The sequence below is a fragment of the Branchiostoma floridae genome, chromosome 13 (genome assembly GCF_000003815.2).
Source record: "Branchiostoma floridae strain S238N-H82 chromosome 13, Bfl_VNyyK, whole genome shotgun sequence".
NCBI classification, from domain to species: domain Eukaryota; kingdom Metazoa; phylum Chordata; class Leptocardii; order Amphioxiformes; family Branchiostomatidae; genus Branchiostoma; species Branchiostoma floridae.
This window is the reverse complement of record NC_049991.1, coordinates 3422413-3437746: the sequence shown is the minus strand read 5'-3', so window position 1 is coordinate 3437746 and position 15334 is coordinate 3422413. Positions and strand designations below refer to the sequence as shown.

General features: G+C 39.2%; 1 protein-coding gene across 2 annotated transcripts; it reads left to right on the top strand.

Annotated features, from left to right (window-relative positions):
- Positions 1–593: 593 nt before the first annotated feature.
- LOC118429769 (CMP-sialic acid transporter-like) lies at positions 594–14801 on the top strand. 2 transcript variants are annotated; one of them, XM_035840401.1, is made up of 7 exons: positions 594–677; positions 6260–6340; positions 8753–9093; positions 9768–9890; positions 12097–12199; positions 12955–13131; positions 13941–14801. In XM_035840401.1, the coding sequence occupies exons 1-7, from the start codon at positions 671–673 to the stop codon at positions 14192–14194; spliced, it is 1086 nt and encodes a 361-aa protein (XP_035696294.1). In that variant the 5' UTR covers positions 594–670; the 3' UTR covers positions 14195–14801. The 2 variants fall into 2 exon arrangements, with proteins under 2 accessions (XP_035696294.1, XP_035696295.1); XM_035840402.1 differs by lacking the exon at positions 6260–6340 and having other exon boundaries at positions 611–677.
- Positions 14802–15334: the final 533 nt, after the last annotated feature.

Sequence of the window (15334 nt, the reverse complement as noted above, 5' to 3'; positions counted from 1 at the left end):
TGTCCATCCCTTTTCCAATAAGGCAACGGAATGCATATAGCACGACAGGAAATGAAATTTTATAACTCATTCTGGCATGCATCTTTCTAGGACCTTGGGGGTACTAAAAGGGGAAAAAACAACAACAAGATGTTGTTCTTCTTCAGGGATGGTCAGATTCTTGTTGAAGTGACACTAGGGAGGTAGCCATGACTATAGTTGCAGAAGTGAAACTTGTTTCATAGTTGTAAAAGTGACACCAATATCGAAGCCATGAATGTAGTTGCCAACCTGACAAGCGATACCAGTGTACCACACTAGTATCAATCACTTTTACTACACTAGTTCGCTTCCTTAATACAGGCCTAGGAATGAATGCCTTGTTAGTTGTGATGCCACATTTTATATTTTTGTCACTTCAAATCTTGTTAAGACGTTTAAATAGGCAATAAACAATAATGGTGTCTCTAATTTTTTTATCTTTATTAACCATAGTTCTTTTTTTGCGCTATCTCATTATTTTTACAGTCTGCATAGGATGTCATCCATACAATTTACTTGATGTGGCCTTATTTGTCTGTCTGGGACCGTCCATGTTGTCTATGATGACACCTGTTACTTTCCCTCTATTCCCCTGGGAGGATAAAAATAGTGGGCGCGCGGAGCATTGTGGGAGGAGCAGGTTTCCAACATGGCGGGTGCGTATAAAAGATTTCTCTTATTAGTCCTAACATTTTCCCGGTTTAACCATATTTTCCTTCCACTAGCATAGCCTAACGCGATGTGGTTACCTTCTGTAACCCCTTGGCATACCAGGGGTTAAGTATAACTTATATTCCTCCTTCGGTGAAGCGATGCTAGCCGTAGAAACATACCGTACTAGTTGTCGACAGCTCGAGCGTCGAAAATTCATTTATCAAATTTCCGGGCGGTTTCTAGACAAGAAAACGATTATTTTTGGCCGCTTTATGTTATGATATCTCACTGACTAGTTAAAATCAGTGTGTTATAACATGGGAGATTTAATTTGAGTGTTCTTTTGTAGTTTAAAGGCGTAGTTTTGTAGTCGCCGCTTGTGCCCCCCTCCCCACTCATTTATTGAGTTTAGCCCAACACGTCAGCAGCCTGTACATACTGGGGTAACAGGTTGGACAGGTATACAACACTACAGTTTGAACTAAACCTGTTCCAGCTCGCACTAAACGATCAATAAGTACAAAGAAACTCATAGTCATAGCCTAACAATTGGCTAGAAGATTTGTTCAACGTTACTGGAGTCCATTGTGATTAAGTATAAGGAAAATAATTATATACAATTGCTGAGATTTTTGACGGTAAAAAATATGCCCTCTGGCAAAATCAGTGCAGGAAAATATATTCTGGTTCACAGAACGATATAATTGATGTTACATAACCATAGTAATTTTCCCACTTTTTTCTAGCCATCATTTTATTTTTTTAAATTAAGAAGGGTGGGTGATTTTTTTAGCCTTATGGCAAACACAGTCGCTTTGACAGGTCAACTGAATGAAAGTGTTTTGTTTTTGTCAAATGGAGTGTATAACCCCTTTTACTTAGCATTATAGCCTATCCTCTTTTTTGGGTTGGGCTCTTTTACAGTGCTCAGTATTACTGATTGTTTGTCAAGTGTGCTTTTGCCATTGTTTTTTTGCGATTTTTAAAGTACACGTCATTGAAACAATTCTCCAATACGTTGGCAATATGTTGGAAACCTTTATTATCAGTGTCATGAATATGCGGTGGAGTGGTCACCACAAAGTAAAACTAGTGTGAACATTCTAAGCTTTACAGTAATTAAATTGTGAAGGGGTTGAAGGACATTAAGAATAAGAATATTTCTGTTAGCGTGCAGAGTCATGTACTTGTCTACAATCAACACATTAATCAGGGCAATTAGCTGACTTAATTACCCAAATTTTGCTAGTTAACTCCTTGAAACAAAGTGTAGTCTAGAGCAACAACACAGACAAAAATTGGACGTGTTTAAAATGCATTCAAGTATCCCAGTACTTACTAAGATTACAAGTACTACGTGGCACCTAAAGCTTATGTATTTGTACAGTTCCAACTAAGTCAGTACTGGTATGCTCTTCACCAGTCACGCTGAGGGTAAAATAAGAAGCCAAAGTCTTATAGTTGAAGCAGGGAATAGCTATGCAGGGCAGACATTTAGTACTGTAAATGCATTTAAGTTCGCGGGGATTTAATTTCGCGGTAGCGGGAAAAAGGACTTTTCGCGGTGGTTTTAATTTCGCGGTAGCACCATGCACTCTAGTATCTTAATGCCCTAGAAAAATGTTCGGGGTGGTTTTAAATTCGCGGTGAAATGGCCAACGCGAAAACCGCGAACATTAATCCACCGCGAACATTTCTGCATTCACAGTATTACACAGCTGTCAAAGACTGGAATGTTCTACCGCAGTCAGTTAGAAACTCAAACTACTAGTACTTCAATCAAATCCAGACTTTAGATAATAAGTGGGAATACTCGAACATGACGTACGACTTCATGGGAATGAAGATGGTATCCGGGTATCTAGGTACACCTTACTAGCACTACATCTTTGAGAGGATGTGATGAAATCACCGATGGCTATAGTGCTGTGTACCTGTACACAAAATGGGAAATGGACAAAATGTAAAAAGCTGTCTCTCTCCTATAGAGTATCTAGTAGTCTTCTTTTTGTTCTAGACTAGGGCTGGGTATCGGTACAGCGTACCGGTACAAAACCGGTTTTTCTTATTGGACCGGTCCAGAAAAACTGGACCTGAAAAAATTAGGTGGACCGGATGTTGGACCGAAAATTAACATATCATTTTATCAGGCATTCACACGTTTTGGCGCTTGCAGTTGGAAGAAAATGACAAGAGGGAAGTAGAGTAGAGTTTATAGTAATTTCTACCAAGGTTTACAGTCAATCGCACAGGTGCAGTTAGCGTTGTAGTGTTTTAAAACGCCAGTGTAAGTCTAATACCCCACCAAACAGATTTCTTGGTAGTGAAATGGACCATTGGTATGAGTCATACTGAATCAGGTCCAGGTTCAGGTCCGGACCTGGACCGGATCCTTTGGACCTGAACCAGACCTGGACCTGAATTTTCTGTACCGGTACCCAGCCCTATTCTAGACCATTGACGGAAAAAAGCTATCACACACATGACATATTGGTACCCTGTCCTTTAGATAAGTATGATTATGCCTGCCGGATTCTATATGTTAAAGTCCCGGTCACAAGAATTGTACAACGTCCTTGCGATGGCATATTTTGTATATGTTTGCCATGGGTTCCAGTCCAGACTGAACTTAAACCTAAACCTCTGAACCTGAATCCGGACCTGAACCTGAACATGAGTTAGTTAGGCCTTGTCTTGAATTTTTTTTTTTTCATTCAGGAGCCTTTTAGACTGACCAAGGACTGACTGAGCCTTTTAGCAGTAAAATCAATAGCTAAGATGGCAACAAAGACTTTGAATACTAGTATTTGCTAAGGACAAATACAAGTGTATAACCCTGGGTAGAGTAGGGCTGAATTGGAATGTTTGTTTTGGTGTTTCAGTTTTTTTTAGGGCGGTGGTGTTATAGCTATACAGCTGGATTTAAGTTTACAGGCTATATGGAACTAATTCTTGTCTGCCAGTGCTGAAAAAAATCATTTACTCTCATACAAATGTAATGGTTTTATTTTGCATTTGTGCATTAAATCAAGTACAAAAAAGGAGTTTTTTTACAGTGTATATACTACGGGATTTTTGAACAAAACAAAAAGTAGCTTTTCCAACTTTTTCTTTACATTGTTAGCTCAATCAACCCTATAGCATTGCGTATACCAATATTCATGGTGAGATGCTGCGACATCAATGCACCACATAAGCATGATGTATAAAAATTGTGATCTTTGACTTCCAAGAAACAGATGGGCACAGGCTGGTTACTGCCTCTGTGTGTTGTTGTTTCTTGCTTATCAGCCTGGCTTCCCAGTGGGGGGCCAGTTGACAGTTCCTCTGAGTACAGTAGACAAGCTTTCTGTACAAGGTTTCTTGCAGTTTTGAAGGGAATATGACCTTAGCTTGTTGATATCCTACAAAATAGACTAATAAGTTCATGATTATATGCTATTTTAGAATGATTAGATATAGGTGTTTCCAAAGAAGATCTCAATTGTGTTCTTTATCTGCAGTCTGCCATGCATGTGCTAACTGATTACCCCACCCCGGGGGACCTACCTGTGGCAAGCAAGACCTGGAGGGTCTAACTTGGGGGGACACAAGGTTACAGGGTGCCTAGAGCGGAATGTTTGTAGGCTAATCCTTTACGTTGCAAACGTGAAATAATGACACAAAAGTGTCAAAAAGTGACAAAAAGTAGTAGTAAATCTGATATTTCTTAATTCTAGAATATTTCAAATTTGAGCGCAAAAAACTGCGTAGTATGCCTTTAATACACTGTTGGAACAATTCTTTACAATAGTTGTCATACAAGGGAGACATTTGCATTGCCATAGATTTGAGGTAGAGCTACATCATGTACCACTGATAATTATCAAAGCACAAAAGCAAAACCCAACCAGAAAATTTCCTGATTTACAGTAAATGCTACAGTAAATCTGTCAAGTTACTGTAAATTCATTTAATTTTGCGGGGATTTACTTTCACGGTAGCGAGAAAATGGAGTGTTCGCAGAACTTTGTTTTAAGTTTGCAGTAGGGCCATAGACTGCAGTGTCATACTATAGTGGAAAAATGTTTGCGGTGGTCACCATGAAAAATGCGAGCATAAAACCACTGCAAACAATTTTTGCATGTACAATACCTTCAAGTTGACATTTTGTTGCCCTTTTCTTCACTTGTAGTAAGTTGTGCATGTAGCTATACAGCATATGCAACCCTTAGGCAAGGCTTAAGTTTGAACAGAGCTCCATTTGTGTCCGTATTGTACAAATCAGAAGTCAAGCCCACCCTCTTTGAAGTTAGGTGTCTGGAGTTCTTTACCTTAAGGGCATCTTGTGTCTATTATCTCTCTGAGATCAATGCAGGGTTCTAGCCAGGATTTCATTTTAGCGTAGTGGGAATGGCATGGTAGCAAAACGACCCATCAGGAGATTGATGAGATTTTGACAATGTTGAGTTAAAAGTTGGCACTCTGTTAACATCACATGTAATTTGAAGGATTTTTGGTCAGTTTTGAATGGCATATCATTTTTCATTGTTCAGACATTGATTAGACATTGTTGAACAAGCAAATGATAGCAAAGCACCACTACACTAGTTAAAAATTAGCGTAGTGGCCCACTACGCTAAAATGCACTAGCTAGAACCCTGCAATGTCAGGTGAAAAGGAAAGTGGTGTCATTGTGTGTGTATAAGGTGGTAGTGTGATCTCTTTGGTTACAGCTACTAATCCATACAGTCTGGCTATAAGTTGTATACTCTTGCATTAGCCAATGAGACAATGTTTGACATATCCTGGAAAGAGTGTGGAGATCTTACACTATATAGTTCTATAAATAGGCGTACCATCTTAAGAGTTTGAAATTTATCTTACCTTAAAAATCAAAGTTTAAAAAAATGTGTTAACATTACAGTGAAAACTCATGTTAACCTTAAAAGAAAAAATTTGTTTCCCTTTTAACTCTTAAAAGAGTTAAAAGTTATGTCAACCTCGCTTACTACTTAAAAGTTGTGTTAACCTTAAGGATTAACTATATCTTGGTAACCTTAAGACGTAAATATTGTGTTTAACTTAAGAGTTAAAAGTTGTGTTAACTTGAAGACTTATAGTTATACATATAGTTAGAAATTCTGGTTTAAAAGTTACGTTGATCTTGATAAGAGTTCAAATTTGTTTTTGTTTTTTGAGAGTTAAAGTTTTGCAATCTTAAGAGTCTTAAGAGAAAAATTGTGTTCCAAGAGAAGTTGTGTTGACCTTAAGACTTAAAAGTTGTCTTGAGTGTTTTAAGAATTAGAAATAGAAGTTATTATAATCTTCTATCTTCTGTATTAGTCTTTTAAGTACCAAGTTTATGGTAAATAGGTTAAGAAGAAGGCTTCGGGTGAAGGTGAACTAACACTATCCAAGTACATTACATATTAACATCGAATGGTAGCATGCATGTAGTAATCAACAGTTACTGCATGATTTATAATGTAAGCTTTCAAACAGTTAGATTGCCATTTATTTGCATCATTAGGTTTTAAAGTTTTCCACTGCTCATAAATTTGACACTAAAGCACTTTCCTTTCCCTCCTTGGTTGCATGTCAGATTCTACAAAAAACGCAGCAGCTAACACTGCTAATGGCACTGAAGAGGCAGGCAAGGGATCCGCTGGCACCGCTAAGAAAGGTCTGAAGTAACTCTAGATCTTAGGCTTTTACTATCTTAATTAACTTCTTGGATGACATCAGTAGTCTAGATATTATTTTTTATTCCTCCAGTTTAGTCCTCTGATTGTCTTCCATTTAGAATAGTCTGTCACCAGTGCGTTTAGATACATATGGAATACAATACGGTGTACAGTACTCCGTATTAGGTACCAGCCAAAATGAGTACGATTGGCGAAGACCCGCAGGAAGGCTGGGACCAACTTGAAGGATGATGCGGAATAGACACAGTATATAGGTGCTTTTCTCATCAGTATACATCTTTGACGTAATTTGTGTGTGTTCAAAACCTGTCTTGATGTGCTGTTTTTAATCAGTTTGGAGCTAAACGAATCTGACAGAATGTTGGTTAGAAAGTGCCAGTTGTAATATATACTTAATCCAATGAGCAACTTGTAGACAAAACAAAGTGACCTGATATGCCTGGCTGTGAACTCAGGTCTTTTGACTTTCTAATCAAATGATGGAGGAAGTTAAACTGTACCGAATAGTGTTGACAAAAAAGGTGGCAAGTTGGTTGTGCTTGTGGTTGAGCTTGTGTTGAATGTAGAATACTAAATTTTTCTGGGAATCATACCCCCTGTAGGCCCAAATGTTGTTCTCTTGAAAAACGCACTTTGCACCTACATGTATTTCCTCACTTAACTTTAACAAAAATTAGGACCTAGCTTCGGAATGAAAAATTTCTGCTCAGTCTGAAGTGATAAAGCCCTTAAGGTCCCTTTTTGTGAGGAGAGCCACACCTTGAGTACGTTAAAGAACCCACCACACTTGTCGAGTAAGGGTCCTTCCCAGTGTGAGTGGATCAAACCTTACAGTCCGCTGTTACACTTCTTGTATTTACTGTTTGCCACATCTAAAGTCAGCTTATCTGTACTTAATATAGAAAATAAGGTGCTACCACAGAAAATTTGGTCTGAAAATTTAGCTGTCTCTAAAGTCCTATATAACTACTGTGTGTCAACACAACAAAACACTGTAGCTGTATTCAAGGCATCACAAAAGTAACAAATTGAGAAACTGTTATATCGTCCATAATTTAAAAAACTAAGCATGTTCATAGTGAAAGTTTTCTAAGGCTAAAGTCCTTGGAACCACAGTCCTTATCTCTTATTCAGTGACTTCATGCCTTTGGCATTGCCTGTCCTTGGCACTTTGTTATAGTAATGAGTACCATATGTATCAATTAAGGTGCTATCTTGAATCCAAAGTTCAAGTCATTTACTGTAAATCTTTAAACTTTTGTGGCAGTTTTATGGGAATTTATTACACTGCAAATGTCTCTCTTTTTTGACTAATGTACTTTAGAATATTGTTTTCACCGTAAATGTAATACAGTCAAAACCTGTCGTAAGCAACCACTGGAGGGACTGAGCAAATATGGGTACTGAGGACAGGTGGTTGCTCCTGATTGGTTGGTTTGTTGAATGGTTGGAAATCATGGTTAGATGGAAAAGAAAACTAGACAAGTCAGAAACAGGAGCTTTTTTTTGTTATTTTTATTTTTGGGGTAACTTTTCAACATTGCCAAAACATAACAAACCCAAATAAAAGAACCCCATGGTGCCAACAGAAATCCTTATTTAAAATGGCTGTTAGCTGCTGTCAATCAATTTTGGTTGTTCGGTGGAGGGTGATTGAGCCTTTGGGACTGCAAAAAAAAGTGGTTGCTAGTTGAGCAAGGCAGTTGGTTGCTTGCCAAATGGGAGAACTATGTAAAAATGAGCCTGACTGTTTCAATGTGTCCTCTGATAGCAGCCTGCACTACTGTAGGTGGTTACTCGGCTAAGTTTGACTCACAGTACAATGCAAAAAACAGGTATTTCTGATATCTACCTGCACTGGTCCTGGTACTGGGTATATATGTTTTGATGTCATAATGATTGTTTCCAACTAAATCCAACAATTGAACTATTTGACCGTGAGTTTTCACTTTATACTTCTGAAGATCTGTCTTTTCATCTGAGTGGTTCAGGTATGGTTTATTGGAAGTTGATGATCTTGAATGATACTTAAACCAATGAAGGTATGCAGAAAAAATAATTGTATTTCAAGTTATAAGTTGTATTCAGTCTAATGTACTCAAAGCCACACAGGGAACCAGACTAGTATGCGGACATGTGGTCACTAGAGTAATTTATAAACAAGATTCTTGTATTTTTCTAATGCTTGTGTCAAAAGGTAAAATAATCTAAGGGACCACAGAAAAGTGATCACATTGGCCAGGTGGGCCTCATGTACATAAGAGGTGGCCACCAATATACATTGTAGTAGGTTTGACTGTACTTTGTATATGCTGGAACATAAACACTTAGATAGATCAAGATCTAGAGCCATGTGTGCTATTCTAACTGCAGTTCTTGTCCTGTTTCAGAGGGGGCGTCGGTGGTATTCAAGCTGTACTGCCTGGCAGTGCTGACTGTCATGGCGGCATCGTACACGGTACTGATGCGCTACACGAGGACTGTCGAAGGCGTACGGTACTACTCCACCACCACGGTTTTCGTCACCGAGTGCGCCAAGATGTTTTTCACACTGTGCATCCTCCTGAAAGAGCATAAGGGCAGTATACGAAAAGTTACACAGGAACTAAAAGGGAATATCGTCGGGAAGCCCATGGAAATGTTGAAGATGAGCGTGCCGTCCATCGTATACGCCATCCAGAACAACATGACGTTTATCGGACTCAGTAACCTGGACGCAGCAACATACCAGGTATGGGCTTTTACAGTGTAACACTGGGTCTTGGATTTCTGAAGGGGAGTGACCACCAAATGAATTTTCTATTGGAACATATAGTTACAAAATGTAAGCCATGTATCACTTCAAAACACATTTACAGTACATGTACCTACATTTCAAACCCTGCAAAGTTGAATTTGTTTTGGGTGCAACGTGAAATAGTAGGTTGTCATTAACACCAGCATTTTAAAGAACTTGTAACACTAACAGTCAGGAGATTGGCATCAGCTACAAAATTTGACTCCTTGTCCTAATGAAATAGCCCAGCCAATGAGAAAGAGTTAAGTGGCCAATTACAGGGTAAAACACGGTCAAAGGTCACAGATTTTGCCAAATGTTAAAAATACAAATTCTTCTGCCCTCCCTAGCAAAACCTGGACCTACTGTTGTACATGTAGATGAGCAAAATTTCCCAATTAAGAAAAAATTTACAAAACACGAGACAGTAACTGTTGTTTCTATTACAGATCTAGAGCACATGATGCAAATGCCTAAAGCACCACACACAGACAAAATCATGCAGCATACTGGTGTTGGATGCACACAAATGGTACCTATGGCTAATACTACCATAATTGTGCAATGTCATGTACATGAACTTGATCAGGTGTACTAAGCTTTGTTCTTTCCTCAAACCATTTTCCCAGGTGACATACCAGATGAAGATCCCATGTACGGCCCTGTTGTCTGTGATGATGCTGGGCCGAAGTCTCAGCAGTATGCAGTGGATCGCAGTTTTTGTTCTAACAGGTGGCGTCATTTTAGTCCAGGTATGCTAACAATTTTCCCTCTCACTGTTAACAAAAGTTCACAAAAATCATATAGTTAACAAAGTTCTTTGCACACAGCCATGCATGAGATTGCCAATGTAGTCTTTTTGCTACCATCCTTAGGGTAGTAATTACTGGTTTTACATGTACTTCCCGCCATTAGGTGGCCTTATAGTGAGAAAAATGCAGTCCCAATTTTTATTAAGGGAAGGTTCAGACGAGGAAAATTTCTGGTTGTACAACATTATGACATATGCCAAAGTCGTCCGTCAGCTTTCTATTCACACACACGGACCCGGGACTCTCGCTGAGCCCCACATTGTAAAAATATCTGTAAAAAAACTGTTATGAAATATCTGTCGCCAATGCCGCGTGCAGGCCTCAAACTTAACTTTTTTCCCTACTGTCCCGCATTGTCCCAAAAATAAATTTCAACTGTCCCGAAGTGAGGATGGACTGTCCCAACCCTATTTTCAGAAATTATGTATTGCAACAACTGTAAGTCAGAGTACGCACGCCTGACAACCGCGGGGCAGGCTTTTAGCTAGGAATTTTTTTAGGGTGTATATCTGTAATGTGTTGTACTTTCCGCACTGTGCGGCAGAGCCGCGCGATGAGCGCCGAAGGCGCGAGCATTGTAGGGGGGTCCGGGGGTATCTTCCCCCGGAAAATTTTGAAATTTAAAGCCTCTGAAATGCTATTTCCTGCATTTTGAAGTAGAATATAGCCAAATTTTTGTCTTTGCTGCAAAACTACTTTTGTCCTGAGAATGGGAGGTATGTGTTCTTGATTTGAGGTGGGTATGGCTTAAAGAATACATGAGGTAATTTTCAAGTAATATAACACTGATTCCTTACAATATAATGTTTCATGAGTTAATACATACAATCAGGGAGAGTAAATTAACATTACAGCTAAAGGTGAAACTTGACTGTTACATATATAACAACAGCAAGCTAAAGAAGTCTACAAGAAAATCTGCAAACCAACAGAGGAGAAAGTGTAGCCAGGACTGCCAGGTACATCTTATATTTCTTTTGTGTATCTACTCTGTTAAGAACATAGCTGAAAATAAATGCACTGAAAAGTTACTTGTAGCCTGTAACATCACCGTTGTAACTTTACACAGTACAGAAAAATGTGTACAAACATTTAATTGATTGAAAATATATAGCAGAAAAGATGTGTTCCAAGGGCAAATTAAGCGAAATTTTCTCATCCATTTATCAATATTTTAAAAATAAAGACTGCAACAAACTTAAGTAATATCTCAAGTTACCGTGAAAAAATCGCGACCTCCGTTCAACATTTTCTACGAATTCAGTGCCGACACCGCCCCCCTCCCCAGTATGTCATCGTCACATTAGCTGTTATTTTTCCCACATTCCGCCGACAAACAAGCAAAAAAAACCTCCAAAAAAAATCCTATACATGTACTTATCACCAATGACTTCAGGCATTCGACGAGTTTTCGTAAACAAATCAAAGTTTTTACGCTTCCCTGCGTGATTTTTCCCGCGAAAACAGCGGGGATATCAGATATTCCACCAATAATGGCGCCTGGGCGCGCTACGTCACGCCGAAATGGCCAATGGGGTGTGACTCTCGCGATTCGCGAGATGTGAGTGAGTGCGAGATTGCGCGAGACTTGAGGTAGAATCACCCAAAATGGCGGCTCGGTGCGCCGGAATCGGCGAATTTGAACTTCGAGCGAAGTTTCCGGGGGAAAATAAGGGCGTACCAAAGGCGTATATCCAAAAAACAGGGCGTACATTTTGCGATTTTTTTAGCGAAGGCCGTACATTGTACGGCTGTACGCATTGCTAGCTAAAAGCCTGCCGCGGGGAGATCGGACATTCTGATGTTGATTCGTTTTCCTATTGTCCCAAAAGTGTCCCAAAAAGATTTTTCAGTTGTCCCGGCCTAAATTTTAGTGGTCTCGGGACATCGGGACATAGTTAACTTCGAGCCCTGCGCGTGGTCTGGTCACATGAAGCATGAAGCAAAAAACGGGTTGTTTGTCAAAGACAGACGACTTTGACGTACGTCAAGGGATTTTTCCTCATGTGAACTGGCCCAAATAACAATTCATGCATGGATTTTGTGTTACATGAGATTGTACCCTTCTTAATCCTCTTAAAAATCGTAGACTCTGAGTAAGACATTGGCCTTATGTATAAGAATAATAACACAATTGTTTCTTCAGGGCATAGGAGGAGAGGCAGTGAGCCACACCTCCGGAACTGAGGGAAGCTATGTTGTGGGCCTGACTGCTCTGACCATTGCCGTCTTCTGCTCAGGATTTGCAGGTTTGTTGAAATTGAGTACCAGATTTCCTTGAAGATTCTAAACTTCTCTGCTGTTGTGTTTTATTTTTTAATTTCATACATGAATGAAATAATTAAAATGTACAATAAGGATTCTGAATTCTGTGAATTTATTGCTTCGTTTTATGACTGTCACAGTGAATGAGCTGCCATGCCTTAGGCGACACCAATTTAATTTCTTGGTTCACGGATTTGCTCGCTCCTATTTTTTGAGGAAAAAAATAAAAATGAAAATTACCACTCAGCAAATTTTCACCATTAATGAAACCATTCACCAACTTTCTGGTGTAGCAAACATAAAAACTGATGCTACTTTTGTAATTTTCAACGAACAGGTGTTATTACTGTACAGTAATAGTGTTTTTGTACTTTTTTCAAGCTGAAAACTTTTTTTCTTTATGTTTTGGATTAGCCGTTACCTTTACCCCAACCATTTTACAATTTTTATTTTTATTTCGCCCTCTCGCTCCTTATTTTTTATGAAAAAATCCGTGAACCAAGAAATTAAATTGGTGTGGCCTTAGCCCTGTATAAAAATATATTAATGATGTACATCTTGAAAATTTGAACTGAAATATTCTTGTTTTTTCTCAGTTTTCATGGTTACTCCTCCACTTTTAATTCACGACAATGACTAACGTATTACTTTGGCACTACAGAATGTTCAATCACAAAATGTATAATAACACCTAACAAAAACCTAACTCGAACCTTTGCGTTTTTAACTCTGTTTTTAGGGGTTTACTTTGAGAAACTGCTGAAGGGTTCGGACACCTCCCTGTGGGTGCGGAACGTGCAGATGTACACCTGGGGCATGCTCAGTGCCTTCCTGGGCGTGGTCATGCACGACTGGCAAAATGTCAGGGAGAACGGCTTCTTATACGGCTACACACCCCTCGTCTGGCTGGTCGTATGTAAGTATAAGTGCAAGACAGCGGTAGTGACATCTACATGTCTGTTGTAGTGAAGTACAGTAAAAGGCCACAGAGAGCTTCAAGCAGTTGTGCTGTATATCTCATTTTGTTGTCCAGGGCTCGAAATACTGGGTGCATGTGCACCCAGGTGCACCCAAAATTGGAACTGTGCACCCAATTTTTTTCAGTGGGTGCACAGGGTGCACCCAAATATTTTCTTAGGTTTATGTATGGAAAGATATCATGTATACTAGTATACATCATATTCTTGACATTTAAGTGTTAGAAAGATAATAAAAAAGTCTGTCATGTTACTTGTTTAAGAATTTGGTAGCTAGTAACTAAGTTTTGTGGGTTTTTTTACATTCTACTTAGATTTACATGTAAGTGGTGCACCAAAAAATGTTTTGGTGCACCCAATTTTTTAAGCTAGGTACACCAGTGCACCTAATCCCAAAAATGAATTTCGAGCCCTGTTGTCTATCCGAACCATGCAAGGCAGTGGTGCTGGTCTCTACAAATTTGTTGTTATGAAGTACTACATGACTGTACAGTGATTGACCATACCGAGCTTCAAGCAGTTGTGAAGCAACTATCTCATGTCTTGCTCTTATCCTAAAAGTGCTGTCGTCAACACACTGCCCCCCTTGTTTCATCCATGAACTTAAAACCAGCACAAAAACTCAGTTTTCTCCGACCCTTACTGTGAAATTAAATCCTCGCAAACATTTCCCCTTTTACAGTAACACCACTACAGGTCACACAGCAGTTCTTTGGATCTAATGACTATATTTTACTGTTCCCAACAGTGCTAGGCAGCGGTGGTGGCATCTACACATCCATTGTAGTGAAGTACACCGACAACATCATGAAAGGTTTCGCGGCAGCTGCGGCTATCGTGTTGTCTACCGTCGCTTCTATCATGTTCATGGGCCTCGTCGTCGGATGGATGTTCGTCTTGGGCGCCAGTCTCGTCATAGCCGCCATCTTTTTGTACGGCCTTCCCAAAACCAACACGGAAAAACTCCCCGCTAGGAAAAGTGGGACGGCCCAGAATGTGTGAGGCCACCTTGTGGTAGTATCCAGTACTGCACCTTGATGTCTTTTCATATCGACTTTATGAAATTATCCTTATGTGTTTAGTGGTAGATATATCACATAGAAATTTGGTGGGTGAATTTTTTATGCCAGATTGGGAATGATCATAATTTTTGTTCCATATAGGGCCACAACTGTCTAATCGATTGTTGTTTTTGTTTATTTTACAAAATTGTGGGGAAAAGGGTGTAAAAGGTGAAGTGAGATTTTTAGTTTCCTGTTCTTTTTTTTTAGATGGCAGCTACTTTTGGGGTAATATAGGGGGCTTTGCAGAGACCCTTGCTGCAGAGATAAATTTGTGAATGGGAACTTATAACACCCTAAGAGAGTCTTTAAATGGCATCAAAAAGTATTGGTAATGTTACAGATTTAGGCAGCACAGGAAAAGGTTTTGAAAAAACCTTGTAGATTGTACAAAATCATGAAATTTTGAATGAAGTAAATCTTTAGCACCTAAAGATTTAGCATGTTGAAGCTCCACTATATATGACTTGTAACATTTTGGCCAAAAGCTTGGACATACTCCAGTCTGAGAGAAGAAATCCTGTACAAATGAATGACATGTACATGCATGTACAGTCAAACCTGTCTGTAGCGGCCACTCAAGGGACCGGACAAATTTGGCCGCTATAGACAGGTGGCCTCTGTATAGAGGTGGCAACTTGTATATAAAATACCCAAGGACCGACAAAAAGTGGCCACTATGGACAGGTGGCCCCTCTGTAGAGGTGGCCCCTAATACAGGTTTGACTGTACAACTGTTACAGTTACCACTTTTCAGAATATTTGCATTGTTTTTTTTGTATTTCTGGTCTTTGTGAGCTGTACAAAAACAAGGTTTGCTGAGTTTCTGAAACCATCTCAAAATAGACCCCCTGTTGTAAACAAAATATCTGTACACTGGTTGCAAAATGTTATGTAGTGGTGCTTTAAAATTGAAATGGCAATGACGAATTCTTTTCTTCAAATGATTTTCACCAAATTGAGATTGTGGACCACTCTGTTCAATAGCATTGCGTTTATAGATGTATTTCACAGGCAAAAAAATATATGGTATATATGAAATAGGTTGGTGCCTGTAATGTATAGTTAAGAAAGTGTCATT